This window comes from Mobula birostris, chromosome 18 (assembly GCF_030028105.1).
Source record: "Mobula birostris isolate sMobBir1 chromosome 18, sMobBir1.hap1, whole genome shotgun sequence".
Classification (NCBI taxonomy): domain Eukaryota; kingdom Metazoa; phylum Chordata; class Chondrichthyes; order Myliobatiformes; family Myliobatidae; genus Mobula; species Mobula birostris.
This window is the reverse complement of record NC_092387.1, coordinates 26,581,217-26,608,912: the sequence shown is the minus strand read 5'-3', so window position 1 is coordinate 26,608,912 and position 27,696 is coordinate 26,581,217. Positions and strand designations below refer to the sequence as shown.

At 41.3% G+C, this 27,696-nt stretch overlaps 1 protein-coding gene across 1 annotated transcript in view; it reads right to left on the bottom strand.

Moving 5' to 3' along the window:
* hcn4 (hyperpolarization activated cyclic nucleotide-gated potassium channel 4) overlaps positions 1–27,664 on the bottom strand; it is a 534,013-nt gene extending 506,349 nt beyond the window's left edge. Inside the window, exon 1 of the mRNA XM_072282967.1 lies at positions 26,863–27,664. Within this exon, the coding sequence (XP_072139068.1) occupies positions 26,863–27,593 (731 nt within the window). The 5' untranslated portion in view covers positions 27,594–27,664. The remainder of the gene's footprint in view (positions 1–26,862) is intronic.
* Positions 27,665–27,696: the final 32 nt, after the last annotated feature.

The window sequence follows — 27,696 nt, the reverse complement described above, 5'->3', positions numbered from 1 at the left end:
TTATTAAAATTGATCATGGATATTGGTCATCTTGTGGTTTTGGTCTTACAGCTCTGTGTGCCCGTTCAATTTCAATTGATCGGTCTCCCTCTTTCATTTGCACAGTGACCGGGATCCATCTTTGAAAAAATTCTATTGGATTGTCTCCCTCTATACCTTCTTTAAGGCCAACAACCTTAATATTATTTTGTCTACTAAAATTTTCCAGCACGTCCATTTTTTCCAACAGTCGATTTCTTTCCGTTTTCCAGACAAGCATATCATTTTCTGTATTTTCCTCTCTGTCATTAATATGCTCCATTGTTCTTTCCAACTTTTGAAGTTTCTTACCCATTTTCTCCTGTCTTTTCATAGCTTTATCATAGCTCAGCTTCATGTTTCTAATCTCAATTTTTAATCCTTTTAATTCAATCATTACTTGCAATAAAGCCTCTTTTATGTCTCCATCATATCCTTTACTTTTAGTCTCTTCCAGTTCTTCCTCCTCTTCTTCATCTGTGTTCTCTGCGGAATCCAATTCTGACTCTGAGTCACTTTCGCTTGCAGAGGCCGTCGGGTCTTGTAGTTTGAGTTGTATTGATTTGCGCATGCCTACTTCTTTGCGCATGCGCAATTCCAGCATCTTCTTCCCAGAGACCACTACCGCTGGCATTGTTCCCTGTTCTTCTACGCCAGAGATAAAATGTGTCTCCTCCGAAGGAGATCCAACCTGAGTCCGAGGTTCCATCGCTGCAGTAGGTCTTTTTTCCTTCCTGTCTTGCGGTGACTTCACAACAGCAGACTTCTTCTGTTGCGGTTTACGAGGCATATCGTAACATAATCTTGAAAAGTTTATAAGTAGTTTTCGGAAAGTATTTATTAACTTTGCTTTGTTTAAACGGTACTTTGCTGATTTTTTACGGGAGAGCTGGATTCATACGTCTCAATCCCACGTCATCACGTGACGTCCCCCATTTGTTTCTTAACTTGACTATTCCACACTATTTTTGTCTCCCTGGCCTTATAAATGTCTATCCACTTTAGCTTTGAAATTTTCCTTTAACTTTGAGCCTTGAGTTCCAGATAGCCACTGCCTTCTTTGTCAGGAATTCCTCCCTGACATCATTCCAACCAGCCCTAGTTCCAATTTAAAGTAAGTTCCTCCTTACTTTATTCTCTTCCCTGGAGTCCAGCAAACCCCCTCAAACACTAAAGGATATAAATTCTTTTCATGTACTTTTATTCAGAACTTTAAAATTACCACCTGACCTCTGGTTTTATTTGAAGTGTGGTGGTACAATGGATCAAAAGAAACAATCTGCTGGAGAAATTCACTGCCTCAAGCAGCATCTGTGGGTGGAATTGTCAACGCCTCAGGTCAAAAAGCACTTTGAAGGACTCTTCATCTCATGTTCTCTATTTATTGCTTATTATTACTATTATGATTATTATTGTTTCTTAATTTCTCTTGTATTTACAGTTTGATATTTTTTGCACATTGGTTATTTGTCCATCCTGGTGGGCATAGTCTTTCATTCATTCTATTGTGTTTCTTGTATTTACAATGATTGCATGAATGAAAATCTTGGAATCATTTTCATGAACCTCCTTTGAACGGTCTCCAATGCCAGCACATCCTTCCTTAGATAAGGGGCCCAAAACTGCTCTCAATACTCCAAGTGAGGGCTCATTAGTGCTTCATGAAGCCTCGATATTATATCCTTCCTATTATATTCTAGTATATTATTTATATACAGAAATTTGGCCCTTCAACCCAGCTCATCATGCTGCCTCTGCTGCCTGTGTTTGGCCTATATCCCTGTCTGCACTCCACAGAGGAAACATACAGAGGGTTTTCAATTTGGCCCTCATGTACCTGCCATGTTTCTAACCTGGTTTAAAATCCAGTTTTGGGTTTCTTAGTTCAGCTTTAAATGGCAATTAATATAATTTCAGTACGATGGTGGGGCACTTGGACACAGTGGCTTCTATGGGGTCAATTGAATGTGTTATTGTCTTTTTTAAACATTATTTACAATTGCAAGACTTTGCTGGACAGTAAGAACTTAAATTACTGCAGGTTTACCCCATCAGCGGATTGCTCGTTGGTGAAGGAAGTGCAGGAGCTGGACTCAATGCTGACCGTGGTGCTGCATGTGGCAGAGAGACATCAGTGCACCTAGGCAGTGTGCAGTGTAACAGCACGTGGTTGTCTTAGTCGCTTTTCTTGTGATCGCAAGACCCTCTTGGACACTGGTGGTGTGGAATGCTGCAAGTCCAATTCATTAGCTTATTGGCGAGTAGCAGGGGCAGATCGCAGGGATGCTACGTGGCCTTGGTTGTAGCGAAGACTGGGCCTCAAGCTGCAGTGTCGCCTATTTGCAGCTACCCAGAAGGAGGCATCAGAGTTGGGCGCTCCACCGGAGGGCTGCAGGCAGTGTGGCGTGGTGTCCATGCTGGAGCTGGAGGCAGTGATAGTAACTGACCTAAATGATTACTGCCCAGTGGCACTATCTTCAACAATCATGAAGTGCTTTGAGAAGCTGAAAATGAATCATATAAAATCCCACCTTCAAACTACATTGGACCCTTTCTAGTGTGTGTAATGCTCAAATCAGTCCATTGATGATGCCATAGACTTGTCCCTCCCCATTATCCTGTTCTGCCTAGAAAACAGTGCCTCATATGCCAGGATGGTTTTCATCAACTTCAGATCAGCATTTAACTCTATCATCCCTCAGTTAGGCAAACTGTCCTTGTAGGCACTCAGTACTGTTCTCTGTGACTAAATCTTGGACTTCTTTACAGAAAGACCCCAGTCCGAGTCAGCAACAACACCTCAAGCTCCATCACGCTGAGTACTGGTGCCCGCTAGGGTTGTGTCCTCAGTCCACTGCTGCTCATGGTGTTGACTCACGGCTGCACTGCCACATCCATTTCAAACTGCATCACTGTTCGCTGATGATACAACAATGATGAATCAGCAGAGAGGAGGAAGAGAAGCTTGTCAAATGGTGTAGGAACAACAACCTGAGACTCAACGTGGACAAGGCAAAAGAGTAGTAAGTTACATGGTCGGCACAATATTGTGGGCTGAAGGGTCTGTAGGGAGCTGTAAATTTCTATGTTCTATGTTCTAGGTGACTGTGGACTTCAGGAAAATGCAGTTTGACCACTCTCCATTGCACATCAATGGTTCTACTGTGGAGAGAGTGAAGAGGACAAAGTTCCTTGGCATGCACATAACAGGCAATCTTACCTGGACCCACAAGACCTCCTCATTTGTCAAAAAGGCACAGCAGCATCTACACTTACTGTGGAGATTGAGGCATGCAAGGCTCCCCACTCCCATTCTGTCAACTTTCTACAGGAGCACCATCGAGAGTGTCCTATCTGACTGCATCTTTGTGTCGTACAGAACCTGCAATGCTTCATACCGCAAGACTCTGCAGAGGATAGTTAAAACTGCTGAGGGGATCACCAAGGGTCTCCCTCTCCCCTATTTGTGACATATACCAGGAGTGTTGTATCTGAAAGGCCCAAAATATTGTTCAGGATCCCCACCATCCAGCCCACAATCTCTTTGACCCACTACTGTCAGGAAGGAGGTACAGGAGCATCAGGACTAGGACTGCCTGACTGGGTAACAGCTTTTTCACTCAGGCTGTGAGACTAATGAATACCCTGCCACCACCGAGGCCTCATCACTAGGATAGCAAACTGTTTACTGTTTACCTGTGCACTGCATGCTTTTTGAATTATAGTTTAACTTATTTATGGTAATATTTTTATATACTGTGTGTGATATATGTTTTGTCGACGATGTGGTCCAGAGGAGCACTGTTTCATTTTGTTCTATTTAAGTATAGTCAGACGACAACAAACTTGAACTTTGACTGAATTGCCTGGAGATTCATCCTGGGAAGATGCTTCCACTTGTTGCAGACATTGAACGAAGGGACATAACAGGATGACACACAAAAGAATTTCTTTTAACATAGATTAGCAAATTTCTGGAATTCTCCACCCCAGAGTGTTGGTTAGATCACTTAAGGTATTCAGAAAGGAGGTAGACTAATTTTTGAAAGATCAGTCATTAGATTAGCTTAGATTATGAGGACACGCAGTCCTCTTTCATTGTCATTTAGTAATGCATGCATTATCATTCCTCCAGAATGATATCACAGAAAGACAAGACAAACCAAGACTAAAAAAAACTGACAAAAACCACATAATTATAACATATAGTTACAACAGTGCAAAGCAATACCGTAATTTGATGAAGAACAGACCAGGGGCACGGTAAAAAAAAAGTCTCAAAGTCTCTCTAAAGTCCCATCATCTCATGCAGACGGTAGAAGGGAGAAACTCTCCCTGCCATGAGCTTCCAGCTCCGCAAACTTGCCGATGCAGCACCCTGGAAGCACCCGACCACAGCCGACTCTTGAGTCCGTCCAAAAACTTCGAGCCTTTGACCAGCCCTCTGACACTGAGCACCGTGCACCATCTCTGCCGAGCGCTTCGACCCCAGCCCCGGCAACAGGCAATAGGCAAATCCGAGGATTTGGGGCCTTCCCCTCCGGAGATTCTCAATCGCACAGTAGCAGCGGCAGCGAAGCAGGCATTTCAGAAGTTTCTCCAGGTGTTCCTCCATGCTTCTCACGTCTGTCTCCATCAAATCAGGATTGTGCACGGTACCTACTTAACAGATACGATATCATTTCGGAGCGGCCACGCGTGCTGCGTCGCGCCACCATCTTCTCCTCCCCTCCCCTCACAATCGAAGAATGTGTGTGGAACTATATGGAAGAGCTGAGGCCTGAGGCAGAAACATCATGAATATATTGAATGGAAGAACAGAGAACTTGTGGGACCAAGTAATTTACTCCTGCTCCTATTTTGTGTCTGTGTCTGGTCTGTATGTGTAGGAGTGTGTTTATTTCTTTCTGTGTGTGTGTGTGTGTGTGTGTGTGTGTGTGTGTAGATGTGTGGACATGCATTGAGACATATCACCATGAGTTCATTTCTGTGTGTATGTACTGTATATCTGCATAGATGTGTACAGGTGCATGTACCAGTGCATGTATGCATGCGTGTGCACTGTGACCTACTTTTGAAACTGAAATCAAATCAGTGACATTTGGAAGCAGAGCAAAGCTACACAAAAAATGCTGGTGAACGCTTTTTAACACTACATTGTTGTGCATGTAATGCACTTCAGCAGGAATGAATTTCTAGACTGTCCGTTTTTTTTTTCTTGCTGGTTTTGATTTAAATGTTTAACAGTGTATGAAGTTGTCCAGTAGTTTACAGTGTGCAATGACAGCTTCATGGAAGGATTATTAATTTTCGCTTTTGAAGTTGAAGACTCATGTAAAGGCACATGTTCCACTTCATGTGCAAAAATGCATTGACAAGGGTTGAGTTGTAGACAGAGACAAGACCATTCCCTCTGTGTGTCAGTCAGAGGTCATATATTTAAAGTCATTAGGATCATGTCTAGAATCAATGTGAGGAGAATTATATTCAAGCTTCTGGACACACAAAGAAGAAATGCTGGAAGTTGCTTCGGCAAATAATTGAAAAGGGGATTTGACAGGTCCTCGAGGATGAGAAGTTTACAGGATAACAAAAGCAGGAACGTGGGATTGAGTTTAGCAGTCCTTTCAAAGGCAATAAATACAAGGCTGGTGTAGGTCATAGCACATTACCGAGCTGGCAGGCATGCCTCATAAAGATCTATGGCATGAATATCAATTTCTCCTTCTGGTTTAAAAAAATTCCCTCCCCCTTCCCATTCTTCTATTCCCCACTCCGGTCTCATACCTCCTCTCACCTGCCTATCACCTCCCCTTGGGTCCCCTCCTCCTTCCTTTCTCCTATGACCCACACTCTTCTCCAGTTAGATTCCTTCTTCTCTAGCCCTTTACCTTTCCTACCCACCTGGCTTCACCTCTCACCCTCTAGCTATCCTCCTTCCTCTGCCCCCACCTTCCCCACCCCCATCTTTTTATTCCGCTGTCTCCCCACTTCCTTACCAGTCCTGAAGAAAGGTCTCGGCCCAAAACGTCGACTGTTTAATCACTTCCTTAGATGGCTATCTGACCTACTGAGTTCCTCTAGCATTTTGTGTATGTTGCTGAAGATTTAAAGATTAGCTTTATTTGCCAAATGCGCATCGAGACATAGAAACACACAGTGAAATGCACCGTTTGCATCAACAACTATCACAGTCTGAGGATGTGCTGGGGATTTCTGGCAGCCCACAAATGCCACAACGCTTTCAGCGACAACATAAGCACGCCACAACCGGTACATCTTTGGAATTTAGGAGGAGACTGGAGCACCCAAAGGAAACCCACAGAGCCACAGGGTGGTTATACAAACTCCTTACAAACAGCGGTATGAACGGAACCCCGATAGCTGGTGCTGTAAAGCGTTATGATAACCACTATGCTACCGTGCCGTCCATAACAAAACATTATCCCATAACCTCAGTATATCCTTCGTAAACAGACTTGAAGCTCCTAAGGCATCCCTGTCAATGCAGCACAGCCTATAAATAAATGGGACAGAAATGCTCCTGTAATCACAAAATAGCCTCTGCAAATACAAGGAACTCCCTTTAATTACAGCTCCAGTAAGTAGGGCATATCATTATAAGTGCAGCCCACCCCTACAAGTGAAGCACAATCTGTGAACACATAGAACAAGATAGTTCCTGTAATCACAACCTACTCCCTGAAAGTACAGGGAACTCCCATTAATTACAGCGCGGCTCCATAAATGAAACAGGGGTTTGTAAATACAGCACACCCATGCCTGTGAATAATGGAACAACGCTGCCACTAATATCACAACACACTCCCTCTAAGTACAGGGAAGTCCCTTTAATTACAGTGCAGCCCCAATAAACACAGCACACCCCCTGCTAATGCAGTACGTGTAAAACGTAGAACCATCAAACAATTTTCAACATTGCAAAATTAAACCGAAAAATGAGATAGGACTGAAATACAACAGAGCCACTGAAGACATTAATTAGGAATCATGAATTCATTTGGAAGCATCAGTCATTTTACATAAAGAAGTTCTCAATATTTATGCAGATGGCCCTATAATAGAGAGATCTGTGAATCTGCAGAATTAGACAAGGAGGTTCCTGAGATAGAGGAACTCCCCTAGGATTAGTGACTATCGACTGATCTTTATTCATACTTGAGATCGTATTTAACTCCACTCAAATTAAAGAGGCCAAGCAGAACATTTAATCAGTGCTTTTGTCCTAGTTTATCCGTCTAAGGTCTATTCTGATGAATGTTTCTATTCAGACATCGTTAACCTTCCTACCCTTTTTGTTATTAGCTAATCTGCCATGTACTGTCAAAATTGTCTTTTGATTTGCAAAGTTTAAAAATTACCATCTATTTTTTATTTCATCGTCTCAGCTTGAAAACCTATAATTGGATTGGTGTGGCGATGGGTTGCATTTAACTCAAAGCCATTAGGCTTCCCCCTCCCAGGCCTACCTTTTCCATGTGCACAAAGCCAGACAGGTTGTAACCCCACACCTGATAGTTAGAACAAGCCAATCAACAAATAGTCTTCAGCTATCGTACAACAAGGCCCCACCTCCAATTGTAAAAGACATTTTAACAATTTCTAAACGTCTTAGAAAAGGTTATATGAAAATTATATTAAGGTTGATAATTGAAAATAGAACATATTAAAATAGTTTTAAAATTGCAGTTAAATGTCTTTGAAGTGTACAGGATTTTTAAGGAGCTTGACAGAGTAATAATGGAGCTGATGTTTTCTGAGGCTGAGGTGTCTAGAATCAAAGTCTCAAAATAAGGGGTGACTATTCAGGACAGATGCAAATGTTCACCCAGAGTAGTTCTTGCACCCAGAAGAAAAGGCTGAGGGAACTTGGAGTATATGCAAGACAGTGATTGATAGACTTCTAAATATGAAGTATTTTAAGTAATTAAAGTAATGGACTCTTGCCAATACATCATGTGCACTTCCCTCCCCATCAGTAGTACCTACAAGAGACACTACATCATGAAGGCAATATTGATCAGTATACACAAAATTCTGGAGGAACTCAGCAGGTCAAGCAGCATCTATCGAAATGAATAAACAGTCGACATTTTGGGGCGAGATCATTTTTTGGGACCTCTACGAAGGTTTGAATCAATAGTGACATCATCACTATAGATCCCCACCATCCAGCCCATGCCATCTTCTTGCAGCTACCAGCAGGCAGAAGGTACAGAAGATTGAAATCTCCCCACCAAGTTCAAGAACAGCTACAGTAATTCCCTTCAAATATTTTTTTTTCTTGAACCAAACAGCACAACTCTCATCCATATAGTTTAGGAACTCTGACCATTTTGCACTAAAATGACCATTGTTCTTTTGTTGTTCTACTTGTGTTCCTTCTTGTAAAGTTAGTGCATAATTTACAGGTATATTTGTTTTCTTTGCAAGTAGTGCGTACGTGTCTGTGACGCTTCTGGAGTAAGTTTTTCTGATGACAAATTTTTGCTTTGACTTTGAGGGATTTGAGATTAAAACAGGAAAGCAGCACTAAGTTAACTAAATCAGTTGCTGAATGTCACAGTAAGCACAATAGGCTGAATGGCCTACTTCTGTTTCTATTTCTCACATTCTTACAAAACGAAGCACAAATAAATACTTTAAAACATTTACACAAAATAATATAAAAACACTACCTTACACCTCCCAAATGGTTAGCAACCCCATTCAAATAAATGGGACGACCATTCATATTTAGTGTCAAGCTGAGGGGCCATGTGCAAAGTGCATTTGGATTCTCAGTTCTGCCTTTGGGCTCAGTGATGGGATAAGCAGCCATTTATGCTAGCATTTAACTTCTAGGTCACCTCCAGCTTCTATCTTTCTCTACCTGAGCACTCATGGACACACTTGAGTCCAAGAGCCTCTGAGATCTGAATGGCTGATGGTTATCATGTTTGGTTTGAAACCACCTTTTATCAATCAGTGCAATTTGGGCCAATAACAACCACAAAGTAAGAAACAATGAATAAAAATATGATATGATGCATTCAAATAATTAAATAACTTAATAAAAATGAAAATGTAATTGAAACATAGAACAGTGCAGCACAGTATGGGCCCTTTGACCTTTTAACTTACTCCACCATTAACATAACCTTTCCATCCTATGAACCCCATAACCCTCCACTTTTCTTTCATCCCGAAACCTACCTAAGAGTCTCTTAAATGTCCCTAGTGTTTCAGCGTCAACCACCACCCCTAGCAGTGCATTCTAAGCCCTTACTGCTCACTGCGTAAAAAAAAACTGCCCAACATCTCCTCTCATTCAAGATTCCCTTAAGGTTAACCCACAGGTTGAGTCAGATGCAAAGTCATCATTCATTTTGAGAGGTCTACAATGTAAGAGCAAGGATGCTTTGCTAAGGCTTTATAAGACATTGGTTAGACTACATTTTGGAGCAAATTTGGGCCCCAATATCTAAGGAAGGATGTGTTGGCCCCAGAGAGGGTCCAGAGGAGGTTCACAATAACGATGCCAGGAATGAAAGTTTTAATCCCTGTGTTTGATTTACCTGGGCCTGTACTTGATGAAGTTCGGGAGGATGAGGATGGATCTCACTGACACCTAGCAGATACTGTTAGAGTGAACATAGAGAGGAAGTAGAAAAGTCTCAAATTTGAGAACACAGCCTCAGAATAAAGGAAGTCCCTTTTGAACTGAGATGAGGAGAAATTTCTTCAGCCAGAGGGTGGAATTTGTTGCCATGGTGGGCTGTAGAAGCCATGCCATCGGATGAATTTAAGGCCGAGCTTGATAGGTTCTTGATTGGTAAGAGGGTTGAGGGTTACAGAGAGAAGGTGGATGTCTGCACATTCTGTGGTAATTTAGGCTTGCCAGATACTCCACCCCCATTCTAACAGCTTTCTATAAGAGCACCACTGAGAGTGTCCTGACTGGCTGCATCATCGTGTGGTTTGGCAGGTGAAAGGCGTTAGGCCTCAAGACCCCACAGACGAAAGTAAGAACAGCCAAAAGGATCACCGGGATCTCTCTCCCCAAACCCCCCCCACCCGCCTTATTTGTGACATTCACCAAGTCCTTTGGATAGAAGGGCCCAAAGCAATTTTGAGGATCCCTATAACCCATCCCAAAATCTCTTAGATCCACCACCATCAGGAAGAAAGTACAGAAGCATCAGGATTAGAACAGCTAGACTGGTCAACGGCTTCTTCCCTCAGGCTGTGAGATTAATGAATACCCTGCCACCACTGAGATCTTGTCACTAGGACAGCAAGCAGTTTTACTGTACAGGTAAAATCAGATGACAGTAAACTTGAATTTGAATGACAGTCAAGAAATAATCAGCCATGATTGGATGGCAGAGTAGACACGTTGGATGAATGACCTAATTTTGTTCCTCTATCCTATGGTCTTCTATATTTTAGTGTATGCTGTAACATTAGGAAAGACCCCCTAACTTCATACTCAAGGAGAAGAAACCATCCTTTGGACCATAAGAAAAGCAGTCGTAATCATTTGCCTGTATTGTAGAGTTCCCACATCCAGAAGATATAGTCATGCATTTCACTATTTTTTCAGAAAGGTACAGCTAAGAAAGCAGTAAATGAGAAAAAGAGATGGAACATTAAATAGAAAAAAACTAACACTTTCTTGAATACGAGAAAGAATTTTTTTAGCCAGAGGATGGTGCATCTGTGAAACTCAGTGCTAGACAGAGCTGTGGAGGCCAAATCATTGGGTGTATTTAAGCAGAGATCGATAGTTTCTTGATTAATAAGGGCATCAAAGGTTACGGGGAGAAGCAGAAGAATGGGGTCGAAGGGGATAATAAAGCAGGCATGATGGAATGGTGTTTTCTGATCCTATGTCTTATCGTCTTATAAACATTCAAATGAAAGAATTACATTTATGTAGTGTCCTTTATGACATGTTAATCCATTTTGCAGCCAATTAACTATGTTTGACTTTGGTCACTTGTCATACAGCAGATTTCACTAAAACACAGTATTAAACTATTTTTATTAATATTAGCAGCACGGTGGCATATTAGGCAGCATGGTAGTACTGCTCAACGGCATTGTAGCATAGTGATTAGTGTAATACTTCACAATGCCAGAGATCGGAATTTACATCCCACCGCTGTCTGTAAGGAATTTTTACGTTCTCCCCATGACCATGTGGGTTTCCTCCAGGCATTCAGGTTTCCTCCCATATTCCAAAGTCGCATGAGTTATTAGGGATATGAAAGTTGTAGGCTTGCTATGTTGGTGCCAGAGGCATGGTGACACTTGCAGGCTGCCCCCCAGCACACACTGGGACTATGTTGGTTGTTGACACAGGCCTGTTTGTTTCCCTGTTTGTTTCAGTGCCAATCATTAAAAATTGTGAGTGAGGGGTAAATATTAATAAAGTCAATGGTGTTAACTTTCCCTATTTTTCTAAATGGCATCATGAAATCTTTTATATCCATCTGAAAGAGCAGGCAACACTTCCAAAAGGAAGCATCATCAACAATGCAGCACTCTCTCAGTAGTGCAGTGAAATATGCCATCTCAGGGGCTTGTGTTCCAGTCAAGTTGGATCTGCCTCAGAAAGACAAGACTTTCCAAGCCATAACCAACACTTCATAAGCATCAATTCCATCAAATTAATTAGAAAAAAACATACTTAGATAAAGAAAACATAAAAGCACATTGATCAGTTCTTAAACGCAAGAGATTCTGCAAATGCTGGGAGTCCAGTGTAACACGCAAAATGCTGGAGGAACTCAGCAGGTCAGGCAACACCTTTGGAAAGAAATAAAGAGTTGGGGTTCAAGTCTAGTGAAGGGTCTCGGCTTGAAACATTAACTCTTTAATCCCTTCCATAGATGCTGCTTCACCTACTGAGCTCCTCCAGCATTTTGTGTGCGTTGATCAGTAGTTGCAATTGCAACAAGGAATGGAAGTGACAACAAGAAATGATCAGAATGCTTTGCTTATATTTCAGGCTGATTTGTAATTATTAATTTTGGCAGTACATAAATAATATTACAGAAATAAATCTGTTTTAATTTTGCATAGATTTAGTCTTGTATGATAAATGTTAATTTGGGTTCCAGAATGTGTGAAGTAAAAGATAGCTTATACAGAGAGAATGAACATAATTTAAGAGTTAACACTTTTTATTTCCCATTACCTGGAAAGACCAACCCACAGATCAGATTTTGTACTCTGCAATAATAATACTCCATTATAAGATGAAGGGCTGGTTGAGAATGAGACTAAAGATCAAACTATAGCCCAATTATTGTTTGTTATCTCAACAGGAATCATTCGATGACTTGGTAATTTGTAAGTGAACATGTATTTTATATGTAAAATCTAAAGACTTCCTTCTTCCAGAAAAACTGTTGGGTACTCAGGGGGGTGGTAGAAACAGGAGTACACAACTAATAAAACAATTATAATAATGTTCCTGTAAATTCCTTTCTTTCACATTAGTAGTCATTATTAGTGTTGTGTCAACCATGCCTCAGCATACATACTCACCTCTGAGTCAGAAGGATTTAAGTCCAAGCCCAAGAGTTTTGAATGTTAAAACTCTAAAACAGTACTCAAGGGCTGTTGTTTTGTTATGGGTATCATTAATATCATTAATTGGGAAGCTGTTCACCAGAGATCCTATACAGAGCTCCAGCAAAGTAAAAGGTTCCACGGTACCGTATTAAAAAGCGCAGGGAGTTACCCCTTTGTGCTAGCTACAACCTGTCACCTCAAACAAGTATACTGACATGCTACTGAGATCATTCTGTGCACATATTGACTTCTACTTTTCTCACACTATGATATTTGCACTAATTCAATCACAGCTAAGCTATTCATTAGTTCATTGGCAAGACCAACGGCGGGGGAGCTGAGTGGCTTCGGCTGTCACGTGGACCAGACATTAGAGCCTTGGAGTTGCATATTACAGCAGCCAGGGAAGGAGCCGCCAGGGCTAGCTGTGTGCAGCTGGATTCCGTGCTGGGTTGGGGGCTGGCCCCTCCTGTTAGTGCTGCTCTCCAGTGTTTGCTCAGTGGAAGACCAGCTGGAAGGTGGTCATCTGCAGCTGCACGTGAGTGAGGTGAGGAACTGCTGTGGGCTTGCTCTTGCAGAAACATGGTTCCAGGTCAACATCCCTGCACCATCAATTTACAGGCCAGGACACTGAGGGACATGGGCTATATTATTATTTTTTTATATATATATTTTGTAACTGTAAGTTTTTCTGATATTGTAATTGTATGTCAGGGCTGCAGAGATGCAGTTAAAATGAATGTTATTCTCTCTTGAATAGAGAACTTCGAGGAAATATATCAGGTATATAAAATCATGAGTAGCCACTTCTCTTAGCAAGAAAAACATAAAATGAGTCAGTTGGTGGAAGGATTTGTGGGACAGCACAGTGGCGCACCTGGTAAAGCTGCTATTTCACAGCTCCAAAGACCTGTGCTCAATTCTGACCTCCGGAGCTGTCTATGTGGAGTTTGTACATTCTTCAGATAACTGTGTTGGCTTCCCTAAAGTGCTCTGGTTTCCTCCCATATCTAAAAGATGTACAGTAGGTTAACTAGCAACTGCCCCAAGTGTTTAGACTGCAGTATGGGGTGGGGGTTAAAGGAGCTGATGTGACTGAGGGAAACAAAATGGAATTAATGTAGGATTGTGTTAAATGAGTGCATGACAGCTGTGATGATGAGACCTGCGGGAACACACTTAGTGGCTACTTTATCAGCAACCTCCTGTAGCTATCAAAGTGGTCACTGAGCATATATCTGTGAGCTTCTGGCTGCTATGCCCAGCTAGTTCAAGGTTCAGCATGTTGTGCATTCAGAGATGCTCTTCTGCACACCACTGATGTAATGTTTAGTCTATTGATCTACTGTCGCCTTTCTGTCAGCTTGAAGCAGTCTAAGCCATTCTCCTCTGTCCTCTCCCATTAACAAGATGCTTTTGCCCACTGAACTGCCACTTACTAGATTTTTTTTTAACTCTAGGGTGTGTTGTGCATGAAAATCACGGGGAATCAACAGTTTCCGAAATACTCAAGCCATCCTGCCTGGCACCAACTGTCATTCCATGGTCAAAATCGCTCAGATCAATTTTTTTTCCCTATTCTGATTTTTGGTCTGAACAACAAATGAACCTCTTGACCATGTCTGCATGCTTTTATGCATTGAGTAGCTGCCACATGATTGATTGATTACATATTTGCATTAACGAGCAGGTGTTCAGGTGTACCTAATAAAGTGGCCACTGAATATATATTTTTTAACTAATCAGTTTTGAAATTCAGGAATTAACAGCTTGAAATTTTGGTCGGGGGGGCCAGAAGTTCTCATTTAAATAAGTACAAGCTACCAGTAAGAACAGTGATGTGCGGGGCTATGGACTGAGAACAGAGGAGTGCGATTAATCTAAGGCCCATTTCTGGCCAGCATGAAAATCATTAAAATATTGGCTTCCTTCCGCATCATAAACATCTAAGGTTCTGTGGCAGAAATATTTCACTGACTGTTAAACAGATTGCACTGTCCTAAGGGCCTGAAAGTTACTTTTCATCAGCTATCACATTAAGAATTCATATTAATTATGTAGGAGATAAAGTCAACTCATTATTAACAAGTAAAATATTAATTGTCTCTTAGTTAGACTTTTGTAAACAAGAATTTGCACAACATGTCTATCCAATCCTCTGTGTGTAAATTAGAAGATTTTAGATGGGAATGCTTAACCGGTGCAGCAGAATTGTAGGAGAAAGGACTGGCCCATTTATTTTTTTCTGTTCTCACTACGCAGTAGTTAGAAAGGTAATTGATTCACTGTGCAGTGTTCTTCCAATTAACTTGTACCCTGAGAGAGGTGCAGGATGGAAGTTGCGTCCTCCTCAATTGCAAAGATTCTGTAGAGTTATAAAGTTATTGAGTACTACAGCACGGTCCATCTAGTCCACACCAAACTATTATTCTACCTAGACCCATCGAGGCATACCTGGAAAATAGCCCTCCATAACCCTCCCATTCATGTATTATCCACATTTCTCTTATATGTTGAAATCAAAACTGTTCCCCTCCGCTTCCACTGGCAGCTCGTTCCACACCCTCACCACTCTCAGATACTCTATTGGAGCTCCCCCTCAGGTACTCATTAAGTATTTTACCTTTCATCCTTGCATATGGCCTAAAGTTCTAGTGTCACCCATCCTCAGTAGAAAAAGCCTTTTTGCAATTACCCTATCACTACCCCTAAAACATTATTTTTATGTTTTAGCAGCTCAAGCTGGTAAGACCTGAGGTATGGACATAGCTAAGCATGCTCATTTCTCAATTGCTAGCAACCTTTGTACTATTTTAGTGGTGTTTAGTATTGTAGCTTTCTGGATATTTATATAAAATTGTTGTGTAGGCCTAATTATTTAATGCTATTGTGTAGTAACTTTGGGATGATACCAGTTGTAGATATTACTATTGGGACAATGTTTCAGCCTGTTTAAATTCCATAGTCTTTCAATTTCCTCTTTTAATTCTGCATATTTCTGGTGTTTTTCAATTATTGATTTCTGTCTATTGTGTTTGGAATGGCTATATCCTTAGGTAGTTGTTCTTGCTTGTTTATCCTGTAATATATTATTATGGATTGTCCTATCTGTAACAATGGATCAGTCAAAATATAATTTGTGAGACTCTGACTCTGAAACTGGATCAGCGTTTTATTTATGGTAAGATGTGGTGTCTTTTATGTGTTTGCATTTTGAAACAATATTTTGGTGAATTGATTGCGCCTGTGTAAGTAATCAGATTGAGTTAAACTGCTGCAAAATCCTGTAACCCTTCTCTCAATTCCTCCGACTCTACTGCATCTGCTCTCAGGATGAGGCTTTTCATTCCCTAACTAAGGAGATGCCATCCTGCTTGAAGGAAAGTTGCTTCCCTTCCTCCACTATCAATGCTGCCTTCACACATCTCTTACATTTCACGCATATCTGCCCTCACCCCATCCTCCCACAACCCACCAGTGATGGGGTTCCTCTTGTCCTCACCTACCACCCCACTGACCTTTGCGTCCAGCACATAATTCTCCATAACTTCCGCCATCTCCAAAGGGACCCCACCGCAAAGTATATCTTTCCCTCCCAACTTTCTACTTTCCGCAGGGATCGCTCCCTACTTGACTCCCTTGTCCATTCGTCCTTCCCCACTGATCTCCCTCCTGGCACTTATCCTTGTAAATAGAACAAGTGCTACACCTCCTCACTCACTACCATTCAGGACCCCAAACAGCCCTTCCAGGTGAGGTGACACTTCACCTGTGAGTCTGTTGGGGCCACCTACTGTACCTGCTGCTCCCAGTGTGGCTTCCCGTATATCGGTGAGGCCTGACATAGATTGGGAGACCTCTTTGCCAAGCACCTTAGCTCTGTCCGCCAGAAAAAGTGGGATCCTATTCTGACATGTCAGTCCATGGCCTCCTCTACTGCTGCGATGATGCCATACTCAAGTTGGAAGAGCAACATATTCCATCTGGGTAGCCTCCGAACTGCTGGCATGAACATTGATTTCTCGAACTTCTGATGGTGTCTCCCCTTCACCCATTCCCCTTTCCCATGTCCCTCTCTCATCTTATCTTCTTACCAGCCCGTCACCTTCCTCTGGTGCTCCTCCCCCTTCCTTTCTTCCATGGACCTTCTGTCCTCTCCTATCAGGTTCCCCCTTCTCCAGCCATTTATCTCTTTCACCAATCAACTTCCCAGCTCTTTACTTCACCCCTTCTGCTCTCTTGATTTTGCCTATCCCCTAGTATTTCTTCTTCCCCTCCCCCCACCTTTCTATTCTGACTTCTCATCTTTTTTCTCCAGTCCTGATGAAGGGTCTCAGCACTAGGTGTTAGCTGTTTACTCTTTTCCATTGATGCTGTCTGGCCTGCTGAGTTCCTCCACCATTTTGTGTGTGTTGCTTGGATTTCTAGCATCTGCAGATTTTCTCTTGTCTGTAATGTGTTAAATTGTTTCTTGTTTCTCTTGACATTTCTGTATTTATCATCTTGAAGTTGCTGGTCTTTTATTATGCAATTTTGATCATTTTTTTGTGTTTACCAACTGGTCCACAAGGAACCTCTCCGTTTCTGAGAAGAGGTCTCGAATTTTGAGCTAGGCATTTGATGCTTTCTTGTCAACATCTAGTCTGCTCAGATCATGGGGGTGTCTTCCACAGAGGGTCATGCTCTTTCATTGGTTAACTTTTTTTCTTCTATAGCGATAATTTAATTTTTCTGGGTTATGCTTTTATTTAAGTTTAGTGGTGTGTATTTCTTATCAGAATTGCATATGCTTGTGATCAGTGCTGAACTTTGTTTTCACTGATGGAAATAAACCTTTAAAAGTCTTATCTGACTGTTGCATAGTTTTTTAATGTCTGTTATTCCTCTTGCTTCTTCTGTCCTAGGTAGAGTTAATCTAAGTGTGTTTGAGTGTACATCGTGATTTCTAAAATTTGTCCATTCAGTATTTTCTTTCTAAATTTTCCAGGTCAGTTTCAGAGCAAGATATTATGTCAAAAGTATACATTACTATCAGTATAGCAACAGTGTTTATTGCCTATGTTATATTTTTACCATTGAGGTCTGTTTGGCAGATTTTCTTAAGTCTTGAAGTAAATTTTTTCAGAAGTTTGCCCTTTATCTATTTTCTTTGCTTGCTGATATCCCAGATACTTACATATATGTTTCATATTCATCCATCAGTTGTATTGTGTCCTGCAGCTCTGTTTTGTTTTCCATGAGATCTATTGCTCCTTTCTTTTTGTTTAATGTTCTGCACTTATCTAGTCCAAAGTTTATATTTATATCTTTAGAAAAAAGTTCTAGAATGAATAATTGCTTTAGCTTTACTGATGAAGGGATGTATAATTTGAAATCATCCATGTATGGAAGGTGTGTCACGGTGTAATTCATTTGGTTATCTCTGATTTGATATCCCATTTTCATCCAATTTAGTAAATTAGAGGGCAGGTTTAAAGCAAGACAAAACCATAGCGAGCTTAGAGAGTCACCCTGAAAGATGCCTCTGTTTATTTTGATAATGGTGTTTGTTCTATTTTGGTTAACAGATTATAGCATGCCAATACTTCATCAGATGTTGTAGGAATTTCACAAATATTGGGTGCAGTTTATATATAATAAGAACCTCTATTAACCATGAGTGCAGGACAGAATCAAATGCTTTATGGTAGTCAATACAACATGAAAAATTTCTACTCTTACACTGGGCTTGATTTCGAATTGCAGAATCTATTATTAGTTGTTCCTTACAGCCCCTTATGGCATCCTTTCTGCTCCTCTGTAAGTATAGTGTGGTCAAATGAGTGGTGATTAGTTGCGAGAAGTGGAATATTACTATTTTATATATAGTTTGTAAACAAGTAATAGGATAATACTTTGATGGGCTATTTGTGATTTCTCCTTTAGCCAAGAGATAGTCTCTTCTTTCAGTTAGTCCTGACGAAGGGTCTCGGCCCGAAACGTCGACTGTACTTCTTCCTATAGAGGCTGCCTGGCCTGCTGCGTTCCACCAGCATTTTGTGTGTGTTGTGTGGGTATTTTTATAATCACTTTGAGCATATCCATTGTAACTTCAGGTGTTTGCATGTCTTCAATTGTGTGAGTGCATTCTTTTTCCTCCCTAATCCAGCTTGGTCCATAATTGTGCATCACCCTTTTGACCAGATAGTAGACCAAAAGTGCATTATTTCTGTGTTTGTTGGTGACATTTTAGTGCATCGAATTCAGTTTCAATGTCCTGCATAAACCTTTTTCATTGTTCCTGAACTGATAGCTCGGTTTTCTTCATCTGGCACAGTTCACATAGCTATTTAGTCTGGCTTTGTATGCACCAAGCTTTTGTTTCAGTGTATCGATAAATTCTGCAATGCTTTTGTTAGGATGATCATTTCTTGTATGGACCTTATACTTTCTTAGTATTTCCTTAGTTTTTCTCTTAGCTTTTCTCTTAATTATTGTTGTTATTATTATCGTTATTATTACTATTACTACTGTAGATATTTGTAAGTGATTCCCAACTGCTAGCAGGGAACCTGAATACTGTGATCCTATCTTGGGCATTAAGCGATACACAAAGAACATTTGGGAGGTGGGTAAGAATGCACAGGAAATAAGCTGTGCATTGCAAGCAAGTATTCTGGTCCAGGAGACTTCTGCAAAAGACGCCCAGCCTTATGCTTCCCTATTAGCTTTCTCTTTTAAACTTACAACCTCAAAAGGTTTTTTTCTGTTGGAAACTCTGGATCTGGGGGGAAGTAGTCTCAGAACACTGGGTCAACCATTTAAGTTGGGGAGGCTGTGGAATTTTATACCATAGTTATTGGAACTGTCTACAGCAAAGTGCTGTAAGAATGGTTTCAGCCAGTAAGACAGAGGTGAGGAGAATATTTTTTACACGTAAGGCTGAAAATCTCCTGAGGACAATGGGTTCTCAGTTTACTGTCTCAATAAAGGAATAACAGGTCAGGTAACTGAGAAAACATAACAATGACAATGAGAAGGCCAGGGTGAGGGGAGAGGGGGAGAGCATGAAGCATAAATACAAGAGGTTCTCCAAGTGCTGGAACTCTTTAGCAACATACACAAAATGCTGGAAGAACTTGGCAAGTCAGGCAGCATCTATGAAGAGTCTTGCTTGAACTATTTATCACCCTCTATTGGTGCAGCCTGTCTTGCAGAATTCCTCCCGAGTTTTGTGCTTGTTGTTGGGCTTGAAGAATCTAGTTTTAAATTGCCATTTTAAAACTTCAATTTAATGAAGTTAAAGTTGTCCCAGATTTTCAGTCAGATATTGTTCTATAAATCCAGAGAGTAATATTGTGGTTAGGTTTTAGACTTGTAATGATCTGGAGATAGACTTTCAAATCTCACCATAGTAGTTGGAGTTCAGCTAATTGAATAAATTTTGTGATTCATAATAATGATGATGTGACTATTAAAAAAAAACACTTGGTTTATTAATACCTTCAGAGGTTAGTAAGGAAATCGGTTCTTGGTCTAGGCCTACCTGCAAAGTGTAACTCTTATCTGACATGTTACATGGCCAAATAGTCAGGGATGAGCAGGCTTAGACAGCAAAGCACACGTCTTGAACACAGAATAAGAAAAAAAGTGACATCTGTTAGATACAGGGAAATATAACTACTTATACACAAAACCCATCAATCTAAATTTCCACATCAACAAAAACGTCCATTAGATATGTTATCGATCATGATATGTTATTTGTTCAGTGTCACAAGTTATACCCCAAGGTCTACCTTCTCTTTTGCTTTACTTTCACACATTATGGACTACAAATGGACTAAAATGCCATCATAATGCATCTGTTCCAACCATTTCACAGTTCCGCAAATGATATTTATCTCAGTCAGTGCTGCTACTGCTGGGAATTGAAATAAACAAGTGGAAAGAATTCATACTGTTTATAATAGTTTCAATATCCACTAAACAGACACGAGATGATACCTATCTACCAATTTAAAACACAGAGGACAGCAATGAAGAGATAAAGTGTGATAAGTATAATGACAGAGAGCTGTTGTTATGGGTACTTTTTTATGTACAAATGCACCAATTGCTCTCTGTGTGTAAGCAATATGAGATGGTCTCGATGATAATAACACACACAAAAGGCTGGAGGAACTCAGCAGGTCAGTCAGCATCTATAGAGAGGAATAAGCAGTCAACGTTCAAGGCAGAGACCCTCAGGTCAAAATGTCAACTGTTCATTGCACTCCATAGATGCTGTCTGCCCTGCTGATTTTCTCCAGCATTGTGTGTGGTGTGTGTGTGTGTGTGTGTTGCTGTGGATTTCCAGCATCCGCAGAACCTCTTGCATCTCAATGATAGCAACTTGCAAATATGTACCACATTTAAAATGTTAAAATATTGAAATGCTTCTCAGAAGATTATCAAACAAAGACTCACATTGAGAGTCAATAGGTCTGATAATCTTGATGGAACATTAATCTCGATCGAAAGGAAGTCCTAGAACTAAAGGGATTGGGGTCAGGATGCAGGGAAAAGTTCTGCTCAGTTTGGAAAATAAGAAAATAATCTTAAAAATCATCATCCTGCCCAATGTACATCAATGAGCGGAGGTGGAATTGGTGACACAATAGGATTTAGACAGTGGGATGACCTCATGTTAACAGAAAGTGAAAAGAGGGAGATTTATTGACAAGCATAATAAAAGCATAAGGAAGTTTCAGCAGCAGACATGACCAGCCAGGTCAGAATCAGGTGATATTACAAAAGAGGAAATAAGCAGTTTTAGTGGTGGCACTGATGTGTGCTTGAATGTTCAGTCAGTTTTAAATTTGACAGATATAGACACATTATCAGGTGGACTATAATTACAATTTCTCAGCAAGGGAATTCTCCATCTTCAGATGTACATCTGCGCAGGGAGACAGAACATACAAAATACTTGGAAGCCTTCTTTATTGATCAGGTTCAGAGGGCGCTGACACAAGGTCAAATGTTGGCCTGTGTTTCTTCACTGCTTATAAAACTACATAATGCAAGGAAGCCAAAAGCAAGGACACCTCGACACAAATGCAGACATCTCACCTCCTAAACTTGATTACTTTTTTGTATTATTGCATTAGCAATATAAATTCTCAAGAATGACAAAGGAAAGGAAGCCTTAAGAAAAAACCTACTGCACTTCACAGTTCTTACAATTAGAACAGGTACAGTCTGCATTGAATGACTCTCTGTGAAGGTGTGGTTCCAGACTTATTCTTCCCTATAGGTATTCTAGCACTGAAAAATGAGGACAATTATTGTTACCCATGTTAAAATGTTCAAAGAAAAGTATTATCCTGGAACATACTCAAAACTTAAGAATGAACTGTTAAAGTTAATTATAAACTGTGGGTCATTTTCATATTGTGAAATAGTCTTGAACCACCTTATAAGGTATCATTAAAATTTTAAAAATTAAGTGGTATTTTGTGAAGTTTCTCCATTTAAATATAGATAAGTCATCCCTGATTCATTGTGTGGTGATCACATCCAGAGTAGCAGTTGTCCTGCTTTCCTTACCAATGCTTCTCGGCTCACAATGAGAAAACTGACCAATATTCCCACTTGTCCAGAAGTTTTGCAGATGCTGGGCAAGGAGAAGGTGAAGTAACAGACAAGAACCCAGAGGAACTCAGCAGATCAGACAGCATCTGTGGAGGGAAATGGATAGCTTGAGACCCTGCATCTGAACTAATCCTTCATTAGTCGAGGCATTGAGTTCAAAAGTCAGGAAGTTACAATGCAGCTTTATAAAACTCCAGTTGGGCTACATCTGCAGTATTATATACAGTTCTGGTCACCCCATAATAGGAAGGATGTCAAGACTTTAGCAAGGATGCAGGAGAGAATTACCAGGATGCTGCCTGGATTAGAGAGCATGTGCTGCAATGAAAGACAAACTTGGGATGTTTTCTCTGGAGCGGCAAAAGTTGAGGGGAAACCTGAAAGAGGTTTGTAAGATTTTGAGAGGCATAGATGGACTAGACGTCAGTATATTTTTCCTAGGGTTGAAATGTCTCATGCCAAAGGGCATGCATTTGAGGTGAGTGGGGTTACGTTCAAAGGAGATGTGATGTGAATATTTTTTACACAGAGAGTAATGGGTTTCTGGAATGTATTGACTGGGATGGTAGTTAGCAGATACATTAGGGACTTCTAAGAGACATTTAGATACACATGAATATGAGAAAAATGGAAGGATATGGACATTGTGCTGACAGAAGGGATTAGTTTAAATGGGCATTTGATTATTAATTTAGTTTAGCAGAATATTGTGAGCCAAAGGGCCTGTTCCTGTGCTGTACTGCTCTATGTTCTATGGTCATCACCATGCCGAGTTCCTCCAGCATCTTGCTTGTTTCTTCAGATTCCAGCATCTGCAGTCTCCAGTGTCTCCAAAGATAGGGTGCAGTTCTGCATCACTAAATGAACTCCCTTCATCTTCTTTACAGGGCTGATTTTTATTTTCACCTGGGAGGGCTGGTAACATCTCCAACAGCACAGCACTCTCTCAATACCACAATGAACTGAGAACAAACACTCAATGGCAAGTTTATTAAGAACACCTGTATCCTGCTCATTAATGCAAATATTTAATCAGTCAGTCATGTGGCAGCAACTCAATGCATAAAACTATGGATATGGTGCTTAAGAGGTTCAGTTGCTGTTCAGACCAAACATCAAAATGGGGAAGAAATGTGATCTTCAAGACTTTGACCGTGGAATAATTGTTGGTGTCATATGGGGTGGTTTGAGTATCTCAGGTACTGCAGTCCTCTTGGGATTTTCGCACACAATGGTCTCTAGTGTTTACAGAGAATGATGTAAAAAAAACAAATGGAAGAGTCCAGTGAGTGAAAGTTCTGTGAGCAAAAATGTCTTGTTAATGAGGGAGGTCAGAAGAGACTAGCCAGACTGCTTCATGCTAACAGGAAGGCAACAGTAATGCAATAAACCATGCATTGCATCAGTGGTATGCAGAAGAGGATCTCCGAATGCACAACACGTTGAACCTTCAAGTGGATGGATTCCAGAAGCAAAGCACCATGAAAGTACATTCAGTGGCCACTTTATTATTGTCTACCTAATAAAGTAGCCACTGAGTGTTAATCTTCACATAGGCTCTGCTGCTTAAATTAATCTGAACACTCTACTGAAGATCTTCCATTCACATGTTCAAAATAAGTGAACTAAAAGTGCTTCTCACTTACATCAATGAAACCACGGTGCTTCCCACATACTATACCCTGTGGTTTGTTAAACATGAAGAGGAGGTGATGAAATGTACCACATTGAAATTGTCTGTGACTCATTAAACCACAGACTAGCTTTACAATCAATGTGATTCAGGTTTAATCAGCCTGGTTGAAAAAAAATGATACACTTTTATACCAAGAGCTGTCACAACACATCCCTAAACGGCTTGCACTTGTTGACACACAGCAGGATAGTTTAAACTTTAAGAATCCACAACAGCATTTGCAATAACTTGTAAACAGATTTATGTTGTGACAACTCAGTACTGCATTATGTATAAACAATAAGGTAAAACATGAATTAGCAGAAAAAGAAACAGATTTTGAGACTTTGCTGATCATCATTCCAATTTATGATATTTCATTATTTCAGGTCAAATTCCTTAACTGAAATCCTGGAGAAACAATTATTTAATTGTTACTTCTTAACATTGCATTAGCTACAGACTCTTTTACAGAATCACTCAGAACATACCTTGACTACATGATCCAGTATATTTACCTAACACCTGAGTGAAACACAGAAGTACGTTCTATCCAGTCTTAAAACAAAATAGTTCAAGGTATTTTCCAATTGCATTGGAACCATTTCAAAGAAAAGTTATTTGATATTAGTCCAGAGACTATGGCAAGTATTGAGGGGTGATCGGCAGTGTATATACAGGAAGAACCATCTTCCACTATGCCTTGTGCTGCAATGGACTTATTATGCCCTCCTGTTAGCCCAGCCTTCCATTCCTTATATCGATCCTCCCTTATCTGCTAGGGTCTACTTTTTAATCTCCTTCCTCCCACCGTTCATGGTGTTGCTAAGGCCCTTCTCGTGAAGTTACTGAAACAACTGCCTTTTCCGTGGTTCACAGCCAACGACAACGATTCATAGAGGCATTGTGTAAATGTTAGCAACGCGTAGACTGGTCTATTCCTCACTGTCTTCCAGGAACTTAACGGGTCAAGCGGCATCATGAAGACGAAGGAATGGTCGACGTCTCCGGTCGAGGCCCTGCATCTAGACTAGCTGGCCCCCGCTTGGGCCGCCGAGCTGTTCCAGCTCCAGATTCCAGCATCTGCAGTCTGTTGTGTCTCCGTCCCTTCTTCTGAAGTGTATTTCAAATGCCTCCCTCTTGACTGAAATGTTGACAATTGTTTTATTCCATTGTATTACCAGACCAATGTCATTTCGTTAAGAAGTGTGACATGGTAAGCCTAACGCATTGCGTAGGGTGTTAGACATCGCCAATTTACAAACTCGACTCTTACCAGATAGTTATGTATTTAAAATATAAAGAAACAGAGATCATTAATAAATGGATTAAAGTGTCTGATAAAACAGATATTAATTTCACCTGGAAGTATTGAGCTTATGTGTCGATATGCGGCAGTGTTATTTTGGGACTGTACACAATAAAGGTGATGCTGAAGATGGAATCTCATCTCAGGGTTCAGATGACAGCCAATAAATTATTGACACGTTGCCATCGCAGTTTATCATATCATCTGAACACATGCACAAGGTTAAAGTCCTGTAATTGCTGTTACACACCCATCAGTATTAATGACAACGAGATCTCCACATTAATTATAAGTTACAGCGTCGGGCAAACCCTCTTCCGCAGCCGTCTGTGGGGAAGAAGCAGGCAAGGTTTGTTTCCGCGTGAACTTCACGAGGAGATAATCAACGAGAAATTAAGCTATCCTACAAAATGGCAAATGGGAGTGTCGGATTTCCCTTGTTAAAATCCGATCGTGGTGTTAGAGAATTTATATTCTACAAAACAGTACAGTGCTTTACATGTTTAATCTGCGATTTCCCCCATGCCAGATAATTTGTATTTTGCACATCGAGCATTATTTATCCATCTATGGAGAACAACTTTCCTCCCTCTGTTCCTCCCTCTGAACTTTGTCACTGGACACTGGTCTGGTGACTGTTGCTGCGAGAGATGTGTTAACTTTCCCTTGCAAGGTACAGTCCCAACAACCAATGTAGTTTTCAGAACCAAGGATAACAGCCTCTTGTCAAAAGAACTTAAAGACATCGTAATAGGTGTCAACCTTCGAAGTCCCGTTTCTCTGGTTTATAACTCGTCCTTCACGCTTTCCCTCGCTCCTCCACACCTTATTTTAGCTTTAGTTGCGCGTTAGAAGAAGGTGCTATCAGATATGAAGAGCCTGTTCAAACTCACACAGAGGCTCACTGACATTTCGGAATGGGTAATCGTTCTGGATGGAGCTGCTCCCAAGATCGCTTCTCCCTCTTATCTCCCGCCCCATATGCTTTTCCTTCTAATTCAATGGAAAGATGTCATAACGAAGAGTGTAAATGTTAAACCATATTTTGCAACGAGACATGGCGTTAGAGCTACCAACGTAGGGTTCCGAAACAGTCAAAGACAGTTTTAAAACAGACAATTAAAACACTTGCAACTAATACGGTGCTAAACTCTTAACATATTTTAAAAGTTCGACCACAAATTATCCAAATTGCCCTATATCCAAACACACAAAAGATACGCCGACGCAGTAAGGGGGAAAGAAGCATAATTTTTAAGATCTGATATGAAGAACAAGGTGTATATTTCTCTGGGAGACATTTATGTGTGGAATTCACTGCGAACGCCGATCTAAATGTTGCTTAATTTTGCAATGAGCACCTAGTTTTGAGTTCCTAATCGGGGTTAACGAAAAGGTTTTGAAAATTAATACTATATTAACTGCTCAAACTCCCCAAATTTATCCTGTGCTGTTAGGCACTGTTTATTTTGGTACTACAGCACCAACCCGCTTACTTCAAACTTTACTGGAGTTCGGTGTTTTCCACCGAGAAGCCGTGAACGCGCAGAGAACTGGAAGGGAAATGGTTTTTGACGTAAATTTACGGGAAGTGTTTTAAGTGATTTTAAGTCGTTGGTGTGGCAGTGCAGTAGGCAAATAGGGAAACAATAATCGGTACCTGAAATCGCTGTAAGGATGAACAATCCAAAACCCCGCCGATTTGACGCGCTCCTGCTCCCTCTCCACAGCCTTCTGGCTCCCAAACATTCTCAGGGAAAACTTGTTAACTCCGGGCTGCAGCATTGCTCCGAACTGTCTTTGCATGAAGCCGGTTTGGCTGGCCCGCAAGTCGTCTTCCAGGAAGATCTGGTCGGTGCCGTCCGCTTTAAACAACGCCGACCTTTCCTCTTGCTCGGTTGCCGCCGCCGTCGGCTGCTTGACGCCCGGTCGCCCGCTCTGTACTGAAGCTGACCCCGAGCTCGAGCCGTCCTCGCTGCCCGGGTTGGTGCCCTCGCTCGGAGTGGACTCCCCTTCACCGATCAGGCGCTTGCCCTCAGCCACATCGTCTTCGTGCAGTTGCCTGCTGCCGACGGAGGAGAGGCTTCCACGGAAACGCCGGCAGTCCCCGTTGGAGCTGGTCTTGCCGAGCTTACTGACATCTGTTTCCACCGTCTTGCCTTCCCCTCCCTTGGCGTCCCCAGCCCACCTTGCGCCTCCCCCAGTAGGTGAGGGAAGTGGCTTCATCTTAATGCTCCTTCGGTTGGGATCACGGTCTCCGTCGCACTCCATCATGTTGTCTTTGGTTCCTATCTGCTGGGGGAGACTGTACAGCCTCTTCCGCATGGCAGGAGGCAACCTCTCCATCTCCCCTCCGGCGGGAACACCGAACCTGCCCCTCTCCTCCAGCATCCCGAGTGCGTCTGCGGCCGGCGAGTCACGGGCATTTCCTCCAAGGTATCTGAATTACACGGCGCATTTCACCCCAGACACCGTGATGCACAGAGAGCAAATA